We start from the raw sequence: 17,319 nt of genomic DNA, 5'->3' as shown, positions 1-17,319 counted from the left end.
TATATAACGGATATAACAGAGATGCCAGTGGGTGGAATTGAACTCGGGGTCACCTCGCTGTGAGGCCTGCGCGCTAACCAGCCTAGCCTAATATTAGTGGAAAAATAATATAGGCATAAGTTGCCTGTTTCCGGTGAACGTAAAAAAAAAATAGTAGTGTAAAGATGACTATAGGGGTGTTATTTCATGTCTACAAGGCTCTAATGTTACAACTCGTACAGGTTTTGTATGCTATAATGACCAAAATATTTCATTTATTAACATTGGCTGATATATCACGGATATAACAGAGATGCCAGTAGGTGGAATTGAACTTGGGTCTCCTCGCTGTGAGGCCTGTGCGCTAACCACTCGCCAGCCTAGCTAGCCTAGCCTCATGACAAGTTTGAAGTAGTAAACGTTGAACGTTGGCCTCCAGTAAAACAAAAATAGCAGTGTAAAGGTGACTATAGGGGTGTTATTTCATGTCTACAAGGCTCTAATAATGTTAAAACCTGTACAGGTTTTGTATGCTATAATGACCAAAATGTTAAATTTATTAACATTGGCTGATATATCACGGATATAACAGATGCCAGTGGGTGGAATTGAACGTGGGTCTCCTTGCTGTGAGGCCTGTGCGCTAACCACTCGCCGGCCTAGCTTAATATTAGTGGAAAAATAAATAACGCCAAGTTTGAAGTAGTAAATGTTGAACGTTGGCGTCCAGTAAAAAAAAATAGGAGTGTAAAGGTGACTATAGGGGTGTTATTTCATGTCTACAAGGCTCTAATAATGTTACAACCCGTCTAATGACCAAAATATTCCATTTATTAACGTTGGCTGAGATATCACGGAAATGAATTTATTGAGGAACCAAGGAGGGATTACAACAAGCGTCTCCAAACCTTTAAGTGGTACAGTGAGTGCGAAACCGGGGTCCACAAAATGCCAAAATGTCATCCGTCCAATAAAAAAGTGATGTAAAAAAGATGAAGGAAGGCCATGGAATTTTTCCAAAATGGTGTTTGTGTTTATAAAGTGTGAAAAATGTCATCATAAAAAGGCCGCATTAACGAGGCAATGATCTCATACCACACGGGTAGAACATACGTTGCTTCTCAGACAGTCGTGACGGACAGGAAGTGGACCTGCGCTCCATCGGGAGCCTTGGCGCCGTGAGTCATGAGTTCCTGGATGGTCATCCAGTTATCCAGGATCTTCTTGTTCCGCTTCTTCATCATCTTCTTGTGGCTCAGCTCGATGATGTTGATGTCGTCGCTTTGAGGGTTCTCCTTCAAGCTCTCCAGTCGGCTCCTCTGCATGAATTCCCGCCTCTTCCTGTGTTCCTTAGCTCGGACCAGATGCTGCTTCCTCTCCTCTTTGCTCCAGTAGCGGCCCATTTTCATTTCGCTGATGGCGTCGTCGTCCGTGGTCATGCCGCCGCTGCGTTCCTCTTTGATCTTCAAGGCGCGCTCACGAAGGATCTTATCCCGAACGGGACGCTTTGTGATATAACGGGTGCCGTCGCTGCGGATTTTAACCTTCCACTCCATTTTGGGTTCATCAAGCAATTCCGAGCGCTGCTGGATTAGCTGCATGTAGCTTTGTGAACTAAGCGACGGGGAAAAGTAAGGAATTTGGGAAAGTCGAGGTTTGAACTTGTGTTGGTCTTCAGGAAGCAGCGTCTGATCCGATTGGTCTGACGGATTGCTGTGGTCCGGGCTGCTGCTCTTTCCCAGGACGGGAGCCCTGCATGCTGGAATCGGACTCATGATGCTGAGGTTCTTCTGGTTAGTGAGGCTCACCATCCTCTGCAGGGAATGTTCCGGAGAACGATCCATGGTCAACGGAGTACTACGGGAGCTCTCGGCGGTGTTGTAAGCACTGGAGCTGTCCTTATCCCATTTTTCCAGTCTCTCGTTTCGGTTTCGGTTTCCGGGCATCGAGGGCGCCGACTGCTTTCCCTTGCCGAGTTTGTGCGCTTCCATGATGTTCTGACATTCCAGCTCGATGCTACGCAGCTCCTCGTTGAGCATCCGCAACTCGTGCTGCACGCCGCTCTGCTCGGCGACGCTACACACGCTACGCCGGCTGTAGAAAACGTCGTATTCGCCGCTGTTGCGGATTTGACACTTGAGCTCCAGGAGCTGCTGGAATCGCTCCCCTTCCGATTCCTCGTCCTCCCGGCCCTCGGGGCAGCGCGTGTCCCAGAAGATGGACGCCAGGACGTTGTGGTCCGAGTCCGCTGTTCCGTCTTTCAGGGTCCGCGTGGAGCAGGTGGGCCGGTCGTCATCTGCTCTCTGTAAACAAAACATTTCCTGTTTATGAATATATGATACACAATGCTTTTCATATGCAAAATCAATCCTGGGAATACTGGAATGCAGACTCTTCGTCTTCCCAAAGCAAACAGAATTCCAAATGATGATAATGATGATGTTTGGGTTATGAATGCTTCATCTGCCATAAATATTCAGCATCCTTCATCAGGATTCATACTGACTTGTTTTTGCAAAATCGGTAATTCGCTTCACATGAAAAATATGCTTTCATAATAATAATAATAATCCTTGAACTTAAATAAAACTAAAATCATGCTGTTTGCTAACAGCCGAAAGAACATGCACCATGTTATTAAATTAAATTAAATTAAATTAAATTAAATTAAATTAAATTAAATTAAATTAAATTAAATTAAATTAAATTAAATTAAATTAAATTAAATTGGTGTTATTTCATGACTACAAGGCTCTCGCTGGCCTAGCTTAATATTAGTGGAAAAACATAGAATGACAAATTTGAAAAAAATAAAATAAAAATAATAAAATAAAAATAAAATAAAAATACAATAAAAATAAAATAAAAATAAAATAAATAAAAAAATAAATAAAAAAGTAATTTAATGTAATGTAATGTAATGTAATTTAATTTAATTTAAAACTTAAGAAAAATTAAATGATATTAGGAAAGCAGGAAGTGAACAAATGTAACAGTTAGTGATTGTAAAAGTACCAGATGGAGGGGTAGGATTTAATAAGCTTTGCTTCTTCCTACTCCTTTTGGACATGTGGAACTGGGAACTGATTATGGGATGCATTCAATTGGAATCTACCATTACCCCATTACCATTACCATTACCATTACATTGGTTAAATTGCCGCTAACAAGTCTTGCTAGTTAGCAAGCAGTGTAATAACACAGCTTTCCAAAGAATTCCAAAAGTCCGACCTGCTCGCTGTCCTGCTCCTCCTGGAAGGCGTCGAGGTCCATCTCCTCACGCTGCTGTTCCTCCAACATTTCCATCTTCAGCTGCTCCAGGAACTCGCTGTGCTCGTCGTCCAGCCAGGCCTCCTCCAGCTGAGGATGGACAAAGTCACGTGAGCATCCATGAGTCCACATTGAAGGTGGAGCACATCAGGTCACATGATGCCCACGCATGCACGTACTTGGAGCTCCGGCCTGGCCACCAGCAACAGAACGCTGTGCCACTCCTCGCTGGAGAGCACAGCCATGGCCTCCTCCCGGTCTTGAACATCTCGACCATTAATCTGCAAGACATGTAAAGTGGATCAGCGCCAGGTGCGTACAGTCGGTACATGAAAAGGAGGTCGGGTCCCGGTGGAGGACGCCGTGTAGATACATCTCTCCGTACAATTAACCGGTCCGTGACAGCCAGCGTCCATCTTTTCGCTGGCCAGATTAATGGTGCCGTCACGGCTGGATAATAGCACCACTGTACACGTAAACAACTACTCCCCACCACCACCCCCCAACCCCATTCTTCTGGTCGACTCCCCCAACACCCCAACACACAATTACAGCAATCCCGCCTTTATTGTGCTTAATTGGCGACGCCATGTTGGATTCCTTTATTAGTAATGGAAGATTTTGGAAATGGTTTTATTTCATTTGAACATGCATCAGATTCCAATTGAATGCATCCCATAATCAGTTCCCAGTTCCACATGTCCAAAAGGAGTAGGAAGAAGCAAAGCTTATTAAATCCTATCCCTCCATCTGGTATTTTTAAAATTATTTTTAAATTTTTTTAAATTTTTTTACATTTTTTTAAATTTTTTCCAATTTTTTTAAATTAAATTAAATTAAATAAAATTAAATTAAATTTAATTAAATTAAATTGTGTAGTTATTTTTTTATTTATTATTTTTTTCAAATTTATCATTCTATATTTTTCCAGTAATATTAAGCTAGGCCGGCGAGAGCCTTGTAGACATGAAATAACACCCCTATAGTCACCTTTACACAATTAAATTAAATTAAATTACATTTTTTATTTTATTTATTATTTTTTTCAAATTTATCATTCTATATTTTTCCAGTAATATTAACCTAGGCCGGCGAGAGCCTTGTAGACATGAAATAACACCCCTATAGTCACCTTTACACAATTAAATTAAATTAAATTAAATTACATTTTTTATTTTATTTATTATTTTTTTCAAATTTATCATTCTATATTTTTCCACTAATATTAAGCCAGGCCGGCGAGAGCCTTGTAGACATGAAATAACACCCCTATAGTCACCTTTACACAATTAAATTAAATTAAATTAAATTAAATTACATTTTTCATTTTATTTATTATTTTTTTCAAATTTATCATTCTATATTTTTCCACTAATATTAAGCCAGGCCGGCGAGAGCCTTGTAGACATGAAATAACACCCCTATAGTCACCTTTACACAATTAAATTAAATTAAATTAATTTTTTTATTTTATTTATTTTTTTCAAATTTATCATTCTATATTTTTCCACTAATATTAAGCTAGGCCGGCGAGAGTCTTGTAGACATGAAATAACACCCCTATAGTCACCTTTACACAATTAAATTAAATTAAATTTTTTATTTTATTTATTATTTTTTTCAAATTTATCATTCTATATTTTTCCACTAACATTAAGCTAGGCCGGCGAGAGCCTTGTAGACATGAAATAACACCCAATCAGTAACTGTTACATTTGTTCACTTCCTGCTTTCCTAATATAGTTTAAGGTTTTTTTTAGTTGTTAAGAATTAAATTAAATTAAATTTTGTATTTATTTTTTTTAATTTATTATTTTTTTCAATCAGTTTTTACAATCAGTAACTGTTACATTTGTTCACTTCCTGCTTTCCTAATATAGTAAGTTTTTTTTAGTTTTAATTTTATTTATTCATTCATTCATTTTCTACCGCTTATCCTCACAAGGGTCGCGGGGGGTGCTGGAGCCTATCCCAGCTGTCTTTGGGCGAGAGGCAGGGTACACCCTGGACTGGTGGCCAGCCAATCACAGGGCACATATAGACAAACAACCATTCACACTCACATTCATACCTATGGACAATTTGGAGTCGCTAATTAACCTAGCATGTTTTTGGAATGTGGGAGGAAACCGGAGTACCCGGAGAAAACCCACGCATGCACGGGGAGAACATGCAAACTCCACACAGAGATGGCCGAGGGTGGGATTGAACCCTGGTCTCCTAGCTGTGAGGTCTGAGCGCTAACCACTCGACCGCCGTGCCACCCGCATTATGAATTATCCTTACTTATTTTGGTAGTAAAAGCAGAAAAAACATCTTCTAAATATGCGTTTTAACATTATTAGAGCCCTCTCGACATGAAATAACACCCCTATAGTCTGATAATGTTGGAGAGGTTGGACCCTGAAGAGCACAAGCATTGGAAAAGGGAAAGGAAAATTAGGATGAATGAAGTTGGAATGTTCTGAGACAAAAGTAAAATAAAAATATTCACGGTTAGCATAACGTAAAAATTTTACATGAATGAAATTGTAAAGGGGGGGGGTTCGAGTCCGGCTGATACCTGCAGGATGCGGTCCCCTTCTCGGATGCGACCATCTTTAGCGGCAATGCTGTTGGGGCAGATCTGGAAAGACAGACAGAGATGTTGCCGGGTCAGACAGCCATGGGGGGGGGGGGGGGGGGTAATAATAATAAATAATAATAAAAAAAAGCAGTAATAATATCGCTGTAGCTTGGTTAATATATGTATATATATATTTTTTTTGTCTAGGCTTTAGCATTGAAATAGATACTTCCCATGATGTCTTTGTTAGCTAGCTCATATTAAAGTGTTTTCTCATGCTACAATGCACAGAAAAGGCCCAAAAAAATATTATAAAAATATAAAAAAATTTATTCTACAATACAGTAATCTCTCGTTTATGCGGGTTTATTGATTCCAACTATTAGGAGTAAAATTCCTAATTTTTGAATAAAATATTTAGTAGTTAGAGCATAGAAAACCTGTCTACCACCTTCTAAATACACTTTTTAACATGATTAGAGCCCTCTAGACATGAAATAACACCCCTATAGTCACCTTTACACTCCTATTGCCCAATATAGTGGACATAATAAGAGAAAATAAGACATAAAACTTGTTTACCACCTTCTAAATACACTTTTTAACATGATTAGAGCCCTCTAGACATGAAATAACACCCCTATAGTCACCTTTACACTCCTATTGCCCAATATAGTGGACATAATAAGAGAAAATAAGACATAAAACTTGTTTACCACCTTCTAAATACACGTTATAACATTATTAGAGCCCTCTAGACATGAAATAACACCCCTATAGTTACCTTTACACTCCTATTGCCCAATATAGTAGACATAATAAGAGAAAATAAGACATAAAACTTGTTTACCACCTTCTAAATACACGTTATAACATTATTAGAGCCCTCTAGACATGAAATAACACCCCTATAGTCACCTTTACACTCCTATTGCCCAATATAGTAGACATAATAAGAGAAAATAAGACATAAAACTTGTTTACCACCTTCTAAATACACGTTATAACATTATTAGAGCCCTCTAGACATGAATTAACACCCCTATAGTCACCTTAACACTCCTATTGCCCAATACAGTGGACATAATAAGAGAAAATTAGACATAAAACTTGTTTACCACCTTCTAAATACACTTTTTAACATGATTAGAGCCCTCTAGACATGAAATAACACCCCTATAGTCACCTTTACACTCCTATTGCCCAATATAGTGGACATAATAAGAGAAAATAAGACATAAAACTTGTTTACCACCTTCTAAATACACTTTTTAACATGATTAGAGCCCTCTAGACATGGAATAACACCCCTATAGTCACCTTTACACTCCTATTGCCCAATATAGTGGACATAATAAGAGAAAATAAGACATAAAACTTGTTTACCACCTTCTAAATACACGTTATAACATTATTAGAGCCCTCTAGACATGAAATAACACCCCTATAGTTACCTTTACACTCCTATTGCCCAATATAGTAGACATAATAAGAGAAAATAAGACATAAAACTTGTTTACCACCTTGTAAATACACGTTATAACATTATTAGAGCCCTCTAGACATGAAATAACACCCCTATAGTCACCTTTACACTCCTATTGCCCATTATAGTGGACATAATAAGAGAAAATAAGACATAAAACTTGTTTACCACCTTCTAAATACACGTTATAACATTATTAGAGCCCTCTAGACATGAAATAACACCCCTATAGTCACCTTTACACTCCTATTGCCCAATATAGTAGACATAATAAGAGAAAATAAGACATAAAACTTGTTTACCACCTTCTAAATACACGTTATAACATTATTAGAGCCCTCTAGACATGAATTAACACCCCTATAGTCACCTTAACACTCCTATTGCCCAATACAGTGGACATAATAAGAGAAAATTAGACATAAAACTTGTTTACCACCTTCTAAATACACTTTTTAACATGATTAGAGCCCGCTAGACATGAAATAACACCCCTATAGTCACCTTTACACTCCTATTGCCCAATATAGTAGACATAATAAGAGAAAATAAGACATAAAAGTTGTTTACCACCTTCTAAATACACTTTTTAACATGATTAGAGCCCTCTAAACATGAAATAACACCCCTATAGTCACCTTTACACTCCTATTGCCCAATATAGTAGACATAATAAGAGAAAATAAGACATAAAACTTGTTTACCACCTTCTAAATACACTTTTTAACATGATTAGAGCCCTCTAGACATGAAATAACACCCCTATAGTCACCTTTACACTCCTATTGCCCAATATAGTGGACATAATAAGAGAAAATAAGACATAAAACCTGTTTACCACCTTCTAAATACACTTTTTAACATGATTAGAGCCCTCTAGACATGAAATAACACCCCTATAGTCACTTTTACACTCCTATTGCCCAATATAGTGGACATAATAAGAGAAAATAAGACATAAAACTTGTTTACCACCTTCTAAATACACGTTATAACATTATTAGAGCCCTCTAGACATGAAATAACACCCCTATAGTCACCTTTACACTCCTATTGCCCAATATAGTAGACATAATAAGAGAAAATAAGACATAAAACTTGTTTACCACCTTCTAAATACACTTTTTAACATGATTAGAGCCCTCTAGACATGAAATAACACCCCTATAGTCACATTTACACTCCTATTGCCCAATATAGTGGACATAATAAGAGAAAATAAGACATAAAACTTGTTTACCACCTTCTAAATACACTTTTTAACATGATTAGAGCCCTCTAGACATGAAATAACACCCCTATAGTCACCTGTACACTCCTATTACCTGATATAGTAGACGAGAAAATAAGACACAAATAGTACTTATGCTTGTGTGTGTTGCTTTAAATGTGTTCGCTAACGGAGCTGAGTGCGCTGGAGTTCCGAGTTGAGTGTTAGCTTAGCATTGGTTAGCCTGTGTTAGATTAGATTAGATGATAGTATTTGGCCTTTGCGTTATTGAAAGTAACAAAAAGAGCTGTTGTTCTGGTGATCGGGTCTGGTGCTTGTGTGTCTCAGCCAACATTACAGTAATATGTACTTGGATATGTACTGTATGTAAACGCATTTCCTGAGGGCGTGTCCTCACCTCGCTGACGTAGATGGCCACGTCCTCCTCCTCGTCCGTCCTGTAGCACAAAGTCAGCCCCAGCTTTTCTTGGCTGCCGAGTCGGCACAATTCCACTTCCTGTGAAGTGAAACGATAAAGTGAAAAAAATACAAATACTGTATCTTCCCCAAAAGTACATTTATGAGTAGCAAACTTTGGATCATAAGGAGAATTAAAATGTCAGAGGACCTGCAGTGTTTTTCCACTTGATGCTAAAAATAGAAGATCCACGTTTATAACAGACAAATATGCTAATGGTTGCTGGATGAAAATAATTCCTCATCTCCCCCCTGACAAACTTGAACAACACCCCCCACACGCCCCAGTGGCTCCGCCCTCAAACATCACACATACTGGAGGGAACCAAGTGTGAAATGGCCTCCTTCCTTCCACCTGACATATAGACACATAAAGACATACACGCTGGAACTCTGCACTTGTCCAACATAAACTATGTCAGATACTGTATGACAAACAACAGCACAGCCACATCAAGGAGCCAGCATAGCTAGCATAGTCCAATGTAAGCTACTTCATATATGACAAACAACAACACAGCAACTTCAAGGGACAAGCAGAGCTAGCATAGTCTAACGTAAACTATGTCTTATATGACAAACAACAACGCTGCAACATCAAGGAACTAGCATAGTTCAATGTAAACTATATCATATATGACAAACTACAACACAGTAACATCAAGGAACTCGCATAGCTAGCATAGTCCAATGTAAACTATGTCATATATGACAAACAACAGCACTGCAACATCAAGGAACTGGCAGGGCTAGCATAGTCCAACATAAACTGTCATATATGACAAACAACAGCACTGCAACATCAAGGAACTAGCATAGTCCAACATAAACTATGTCATATATGACAAACAACAACATAGCATCATTAAGGAACTAGCATAGCCAGCATAGTCCAACGTAAACTATGTCATATATGACAAACAACAGCACTGCAACATCAAGTAACTAGCATAGCTAGCATAGTCCAACATAAAGTATGTTATATATGACAAACAACAGCAGTGCAACATCAAGGAACTAGCATAGCTAGCATAGTCCAACGTAAACTATGTCATATATGACAAACAACAGCAGTGCAACATCAAGGAACTAGCATAGCTAGCATAGTCCAACGTAAAGTATGTCATATATGACAAACAACAGCACTGCAACATCAAGGAACTAGCATAGTTAGCATAGTCCAACGTAAAGTATGTCATATATGACAAACAACAGCAAAGCGACATCAAGTAACTAGCATGGCTAGCATAGTCCAACATAAACTATGTCATATATGACAAACAACAGCACAGCAACATCAAAGAACTATCATAGCTAGCATAGTCCAACATCAACTATGTCATACATATATGACAAACAACAGCATAAGCAACATCAAAGAAGTAGCATGGCTAGCATAGTCCAATGTAAACCATGTCATATATGACAAACAGCAGCATAGCAACATCAAGGAACTAGCATAGCCAGCATAGTCCAATGTAAACTATGTCGTATATGACAAACAACAGCACGGCAACATCAAGGAACTAGCATAGTCCAACGTAACGTAAGTCATATATGACAAACAACAGCACAGCGACATCAAGTAACTACAATTAACTATGACAATTAACTATGTCATCCGCAAATATTGCCAACTTTAGGTTTTTTGTCACTTTACAGATATACAAGTTGAACAGCTTTGGTCCCGGTATTGACCCCTGGGGTTCTCCACATGTAATATTTAAACTTGCAGGCTAACTTTACATACATACATACCTTTAAAATTCATAATTAATATGTTGTGATGAAACATATTGGCTTTGTTTGGTTGAAAATAAGTACCGACAAGAAGAAATGACGGGATTGAGTACGAGTTAGTTGAGTTAGGTGAGTTAGTAGAGTTACTTACCTCACATTGCATTTCCCTAGACTTCAGTTACCGCTGTACTTCACACAGCATTACGCTTGGTTATGTATTTGCCCCCCCCAAACACGCACACAGCCCCCCCCCCCCGGAAGGATCTGCTCGCTGGTGGAGCCAATTAGTGTTTGGACCCGTCTCCCATTTGGTAAACATCATTAAAAATGTACCATGCCGACACAGCATGGCAGCCATGTTTTATCATTGTTTTCAAGGACGTTTGGCATTAAAGTACAAGTTCATAGAACGTTGAATCAATCCAGAATGAAAACAACAACAACTACTTCACTACTTTAAGTTGTAAATAATTCATTCAAGCTTTTTCACTCAACATTTCCAGCAGGAAAATATTATCATCATAACAAGACTATGAAATGAAGCTAACTAAGCTAACATGCAAAAACAGGATACATAGCCAAGAGATTTGTTGTATTTTGAAAAGCTATGGTGCTAAAACTAGAAAAAATCCGCCATGCACAGAAAATGACATTTTTGGCAACAACTACTACAACAAGGAATCAAAAACTCTACAGGGGAGAACTACCACGTGGGTGAAATAATTGATTTTTAGGTGCATTGCGATGCAGACGTTTCAAAAGTAGCTTACATTAATAAAACCATAACAATTGCATCCTATTACGCTAATTTTGGGCCCTTTCTATTGAGTTGTGGACTCCTATAGAGCAGTAACACACAATAACCACAGCATGCTTTCTCGATCTTCCAGAATCTGCACCTATTCCAGCTGTATTTTCTTTGATTTCCAAAACGCTCTGTTTTCATTTATTTCACCTATGCTCCAGAGGACTTCCGGACTACTGCCGAACCTCACATTCTAATTTTGCCATACATATGACAAACAACAGCACAGCAACATCAATATAATTGCATAGCCAGCATAGTCCAATGTAAACTATGTCATATACGACAGACAACAGCACTGCAACATCAAGGAACTAGCATAGTCCAACATAAACTGTGTCATATATGACAAACAACAGCACAGCGACATCAAGTAACTAGCATGGCTAGCATAGTCCAATGTAAACTATGTCATATATGACAAACAACAGCACTGCAACATCAAGGAACTGGCATAGTCCAACATAAACTGTGTCATATATGACAAACAACAGCACAGCGGCATCAAGTAACTAGCATGGCTAGCATAGTCCAACGTAAACTATGTCATATATGACAAACAACAGCACTTCAACATCAAGGAACTGGCATAGTCCAACATAAACTGTGTCATATATGACAAACAACAGCACAGCGACATCAAGTAACTAGCATGGCTAGCATAGTCCAACATAAACTGTGTCATATATGACAAACAACAGCACAGCGACATCAAGTAACTAGCATGGCTAGCATCGTCCAACGTAAACTATGTCGTATATGACAAACAACAGCACTGCAACATCAAGGAAATGGCATCGTCCAACATAAACTGTGTCATATATGACAAACAACAGCAAAGCGACATCAAGTAACTAGCATGGCTAGCATAGTCCAACGGAAACTATGTCGTATATGACAAACAACAGCACTTCAACATCAAGGAACTGGCATAGTCCAACATAAACTATGTCATATATGACAAACAACAGCAAAGCAACATCAAGTAACTAGCATGACTAGCATAGGCTAGAAAGCTTTCTAGATCTTCCAGAATCTGCACCTATTCCAGCTGTATTTTCTTTGATTTCCAAAACGCTCTGTTTTCATTTATTTCACCTACGCTCCAGAGGACTTCCGGACTACTGCCGAACCCCACATTCTAATTTTGTCATATATATGACAAACAACAGCACAGCAACATCAATATACTTGCATAGCCAGCATAGTCCAATGTAAACTATGTCATATACGACAAACAACAGCACTGCAACATCAAGGAACTAGCATAGTCCAACATAAACTATGTCATATATGACAAACAACAGCACAGCGACATCAAGTAACTGGCATAGTCAAACATAAACTATGTCATATATGACAAACAACAGCAAAGCGACATCAAGTAACTAGCATGGCTAGCATAGCCTAGAAAGCTTTCTAGATCTTCCAGAATCTGCACCTATTCCAGCTGTATTTTTCTTTGATTTCCAAATGCTCTGTTTTCATTTATTCCACCTACGCTCCAGAGGACTTCCAGACTACTGCCGAACCCCACATTTTAATTTTGTATGTACAGTTTTTGATGATAATAAATGGAGTCTTTGTAGAGCTGTGTTTAGGAGCGACTACTGGTAGTGGGAGTAGTGGGAATCTTACCTCGTATTCCAACTCTTCCGTCCTTTCAGCGTCGACTGGAAGCGGCGAGAGGTAGTCGGTCTCGTGGAAGAACTCCTGCTCCGTAGTGTGAAGGGAATGACAGCTGTCAGGAGAGACGGGGCGACACAAAGAAGCGGAGTAAGTAGCATCCTTCTCTTTTCTTTCAATCCCTCCGAGTGACGGGTTTGTCTCGGTGGAGGAGTGTCGAGGGCTTTGGCTCACACAGCTTGAGTGCGTGCGATAAAAGTAAAGCCGATTGCTAATAACAAGCTCATCCCCGTCACCCCCCCCCCCCAGGCCCCCCCTCAAACTCAAACTGCCACTCTATTATTATTCCATCACTCAGTGAGAGGCAGCATCAGGACCACACAAGCTAAACGCTATCTTTCTATCAGCTAGCATCACAAACACAACATGTGACAAACGTGTGCCATCGCTATCAAATCAGCACCTGATTGCCTACGAAGTGGCGGGAAATGGGACTTTTATGAGGCGTATTGATTACATTTGGGCCGAGCCCGCAGGCTGTAAGCGGGCCGCTCCGATGTGTTGCCCACTTTTTACTAGCCCATTTGCTTTAATCACCTAGTAAACCTGCCGAGAGACCTGAGGGGGCCATCTTGCTATCTTTGCTATCACTGGCCCCCAACATCCTGGGGGGATTATCTCCAATAATTATCCTCTTCATGCAAGCACACAGCCATTCATACTTTATACTTGCAGTACACTGTATACTTATGTACTTATACTGTCTTATTTTGGGGGTGGCCAAAGCCCAGTCCTGCTTCCCGCCTCTCCGATGTGCATGTGTGTGCATGAATAAATTAAAAAGTCAGAATTCCACGATCAAAAGAAAAGTAAAAATGACAACATAAAAAGTCAAAATGATGAGAAAAATATCAGAATTCCAAGATCGAAAGAAAAGAAATGTAGTCCAATGATAGTCCAATGTAAACTATGTCATATATGACAAACAACAGCACAACAACATCAAGGAACCAGCAGAGCTAGCATAGTCTAACATAAACAATGTCATATATATGACAAACAACAGCACAGCAACATTGAGGAACTAGCATAGCTAGCATAGTTCAACATAAACTATGTCATAGATGACAAACAACAGCACAGCAACTTCAAGGAACTAGCAGAGCTAGCATCATCTAACGTAAACTATGTCATATCTATATGACAAATAACAGCACAGCAACATCAACAAACTCGCATAGCTAGTATAGTCCAATGTAAACTATGTCATATATGACAAACAACAGCACAACAACATCAAGGAACCAGCCGAGCTAGCATAGTCTAACATAAACGATGTCATAGATGACAAACAACAGCACAGCAACATCAAGGAACTAGCAGAGCTAGCATAGTCTAACATAAACTATGTCAAATATATGACAAACAACAGCACAGCAACATCAACGAACTAGCATAGCTAGTATAGTCCAATGTAACCATGCCATATATGACAAACAACAGCACTGCAACATCAAGGAACTAGCATAGCTAGTATAGTCCAATGTAAACTATGTCATATATGACAAACAACAGCACCGCAACATCAACAAACTCGCATAGCTAGCATAGTCCAATATAAACTATGTCATATATGACAAACAACAGCGCAGCAACATCAAGGAACTAGCATAGCTAGCATAGTTCAACATAAACTATGTCATATATGACAAACAACAGCACTGCAACATCAACAAACTCGCATAGCTAGCATAGTCCAATATAAACTATGTCATATATGATAAACAGCAGCGCAGCGACATCAAGGAACTAGCATAGCTAGCATAGTTCAACATAAACTATGTCATATATGACAAACAACAGCACTGCAACATCAAGGAACTAGCATAGTTAGCATAGTCCAATGTAAACTATGTCATATATGACAAACAACAGCACTGCAACATCAAGGAACTAGCATAGTTAGCATAGTCAAACGTAAACTATGTCATATATATGACAAACAATAGCACAGGAACATCAAGGAACTAGCATAGTTAGCATAGTCAAACGTAAACTATGTCATATATATGACAAACAACAGCACAGGAACATCAAGGAACTAGCATAGTCCAACGTAAACTATGTCATATATGACAAACAACAGCACTGCAACATCAAGGAACTAGCATAGCTAGTATAGTCCAATGTAAACTATGTCATATATGACAAACAACAGCACTGCAACATCAAGGAACTAGCATAGTTAGCATAGTCAAACGTAAACTATGTCATATATATGACAAACAATAGCACAGGAACATCAAGGAACTAGCATAGTTAGCATAGTCAAACGTAAACTATGTCATATATATGACAAACAATAGCACAGGAACATCAAGGAACTAGCATAGTTAGCATAGTCAAACGTAAACTATGTCATATATGACAAACAACAGCACTGCAACATCAAGGAACTAGCATAGCTAGTATAGTCCAATGTAAACTATGTCATATATGACAAACCACAGCACTGCAACATCAAGGAACTAGCATAGCTAGCATAGTCCAATGTAAACAATGTAATATATGACAAACAACAGCACTGCAACATCAAGGAACTAGCATAGCTAGCATAGTCCAATGTAAACAATGTAATATATGACAAACAACAGCACTGCAACATCAAGGAACTAGCATAGCTAGCATAGTCCAATGTAAACTATGTCATATATGACAGAAAACAAGACAGCAACATCAAGGAACTAGCATAGCTAGCATAGTCCAATGTAAATTATGTTATATATGACAAACAACAACACAGCAACATCAAGGAAGTAGAAAAATGTCAGAATTCCAAGATCAAAAGAAAAGTAAAAATGACAACATAAAAATCATAATTATGTGATAAACAGTCACTATGATGAGAAAAATGTCATAAATATGAAATAAAAAGTCCAAATTGCAGGATAAAAGTCACAATTATGAGAAAAAATTCTCCATGTTTTCCACCAGCAGGAATGCTGCTGGAAAACAAGTAAAAGGCTTGTTGGATTAGCCTGCTGCTGTGTTTAATGTAACGGTCAGGAAGAGATGGCGTGTCCACCAGGTGGCGTATGTCGGGTCTCTTTAGCTCATAATTTGAAATAAAATGCTAATTGGATGAGAACTCCGCCCACCTGTCGGACAGCAGAAGGGGGCAGACGTCGGGCACGGGCGGCGTGGAGGGCCGCAGCTTGGCCAGCGCCATGATGTGTTCAAAGGTGATGTCGGTCTGCGTGCAGACGTCCACCACATGGATTTCCTGAGGCGGACCACCGGGGGTCTGACGGACAACCGGAACCACGACGGGGTCCTTGGCGGGTCGGATGGACTCCAGCATGGACTCCTCATGGCCGGGCTTGGATAACTCTTTGCCATTGACCTGAGGAAGACAGAAACACAAGTATTGAACATCCAGCAACTTCTTCCTCACGAGGGTCACGGGGGGTGCTGGAGCCTATCCCAGCTGTCTTGGGGCGAGGGGCGAGGTACACCCTGGAAAAATTATATTTTTATAAGCTGGTATACATGGTTTTTATGTGTTATTTTCTCTTATTATGTCTACTATATTGGGTAATAGGAGTGTAAAGGTGACTATAGGGGTGTTATTTTATGTCTAGAGGTCTCTAATCATGCAAAAAGTGCATTTAGAAGGTGGTAAACAAGTTTTCCGTCTTATTTGCTCTTATTATGTCTACTATATTGGGTAATAGGAATGTAGAGGTGACTATAGGGGTGTTATTTCAAATGTAGAGGGCTCTAAGCATGCTAAAAAGTCGATCTAGAAGGTAGTAAACAGGTAATGCATGTCTCACTTTCCCTTATTATGTCTACTATATTGGGTAATAGGAGTATAAAGGTGACTATAGGGGTGTTATTTCATGTCTACAGGGCTTTAATGGTAAAAAATATATATTTTTATAAGGTGGTATATGTGGTTTTTATGTGTTATTTTCTTTTATTATGTCTACTATATTGGGTAATAAGAGTAAAGGTGACTATAGGGGTGTTATTTTAAATGTGGAGGGCTCTAATCATGCTAAAAAGTCGATCTAGAAGGTAGTAAACAGGTAATGCATGTCTCATTTTCCCTTATTATGTCTACTATATTGGGTAATAGGAGTATAAAGGTGACTATA

The 17,319-nt window shown here is 39.0% G+C and overlaps 1 protein-coding gene across 1 annotated transcript in view; it reads right to left on the bottom strand.

Annotated features, from left to right (window-relative positions):
- Positions 1–635: 635 nt before the first annotated feature.
- Positions 636–17,319, bottom strand: part of LOC131137799 (PDZ domain-containing RING finger protein 4) — a 44,483-nt gene continuing 27,799 nt past the window's right edge. The window contains exons 2-8 of the mRNA XM_058086110.2: positions 16,318–16,562; positions 13,172–13,274; positions 8,930–9,028; positions 5,813–5,875; positions 3,429–3,530; positions 3,211–3,339; positions 636–2,282 (exon numbers count right to left, since the gene is read on the bottom strand). Coding sequence (XP_057942093.2) covers positions 1,101–2,282; positions 3,211–3,339; positions 3,429–3,530; positions 5,813–5,875; positions 8,930–9,028; positions 13,172–13,274; positions 16,318–16,562 — 1,923 coding nt within the window. The 3' untranslated portion in view covers positions 636–1,100. The remainder of the gene's footprint in view (positions 2,283–3,210; positions 3,340–3,428; positions 3,531–5,812; positions 5,876–8,929; positions 9,029–13,171; positions 13,275–16,317; positions 16,563–17,319) is intronic.

This window comes from Doryrhamphus excisus, linkage group LG6 (genome assembly GCF_037039965.1).
Source record: "Doryrhamphus excisus strain RoL-2023G ecotype Guam linkage group LG6, RoL_Dexc_Guam_v1.1, whole genome shotgun sequence".
Lineage (NCBI taxonomy): Eukaryota > Metazoa > Chordata > Actinopteri > Syngnathiformes > Syngnathidae > Doryrhamphus > Doryrhamphus excisus.
Note: the sequence above shows the minus strand (reverse complement) of the source record. Positions and strands in the feature narration are given on the sequence as shown.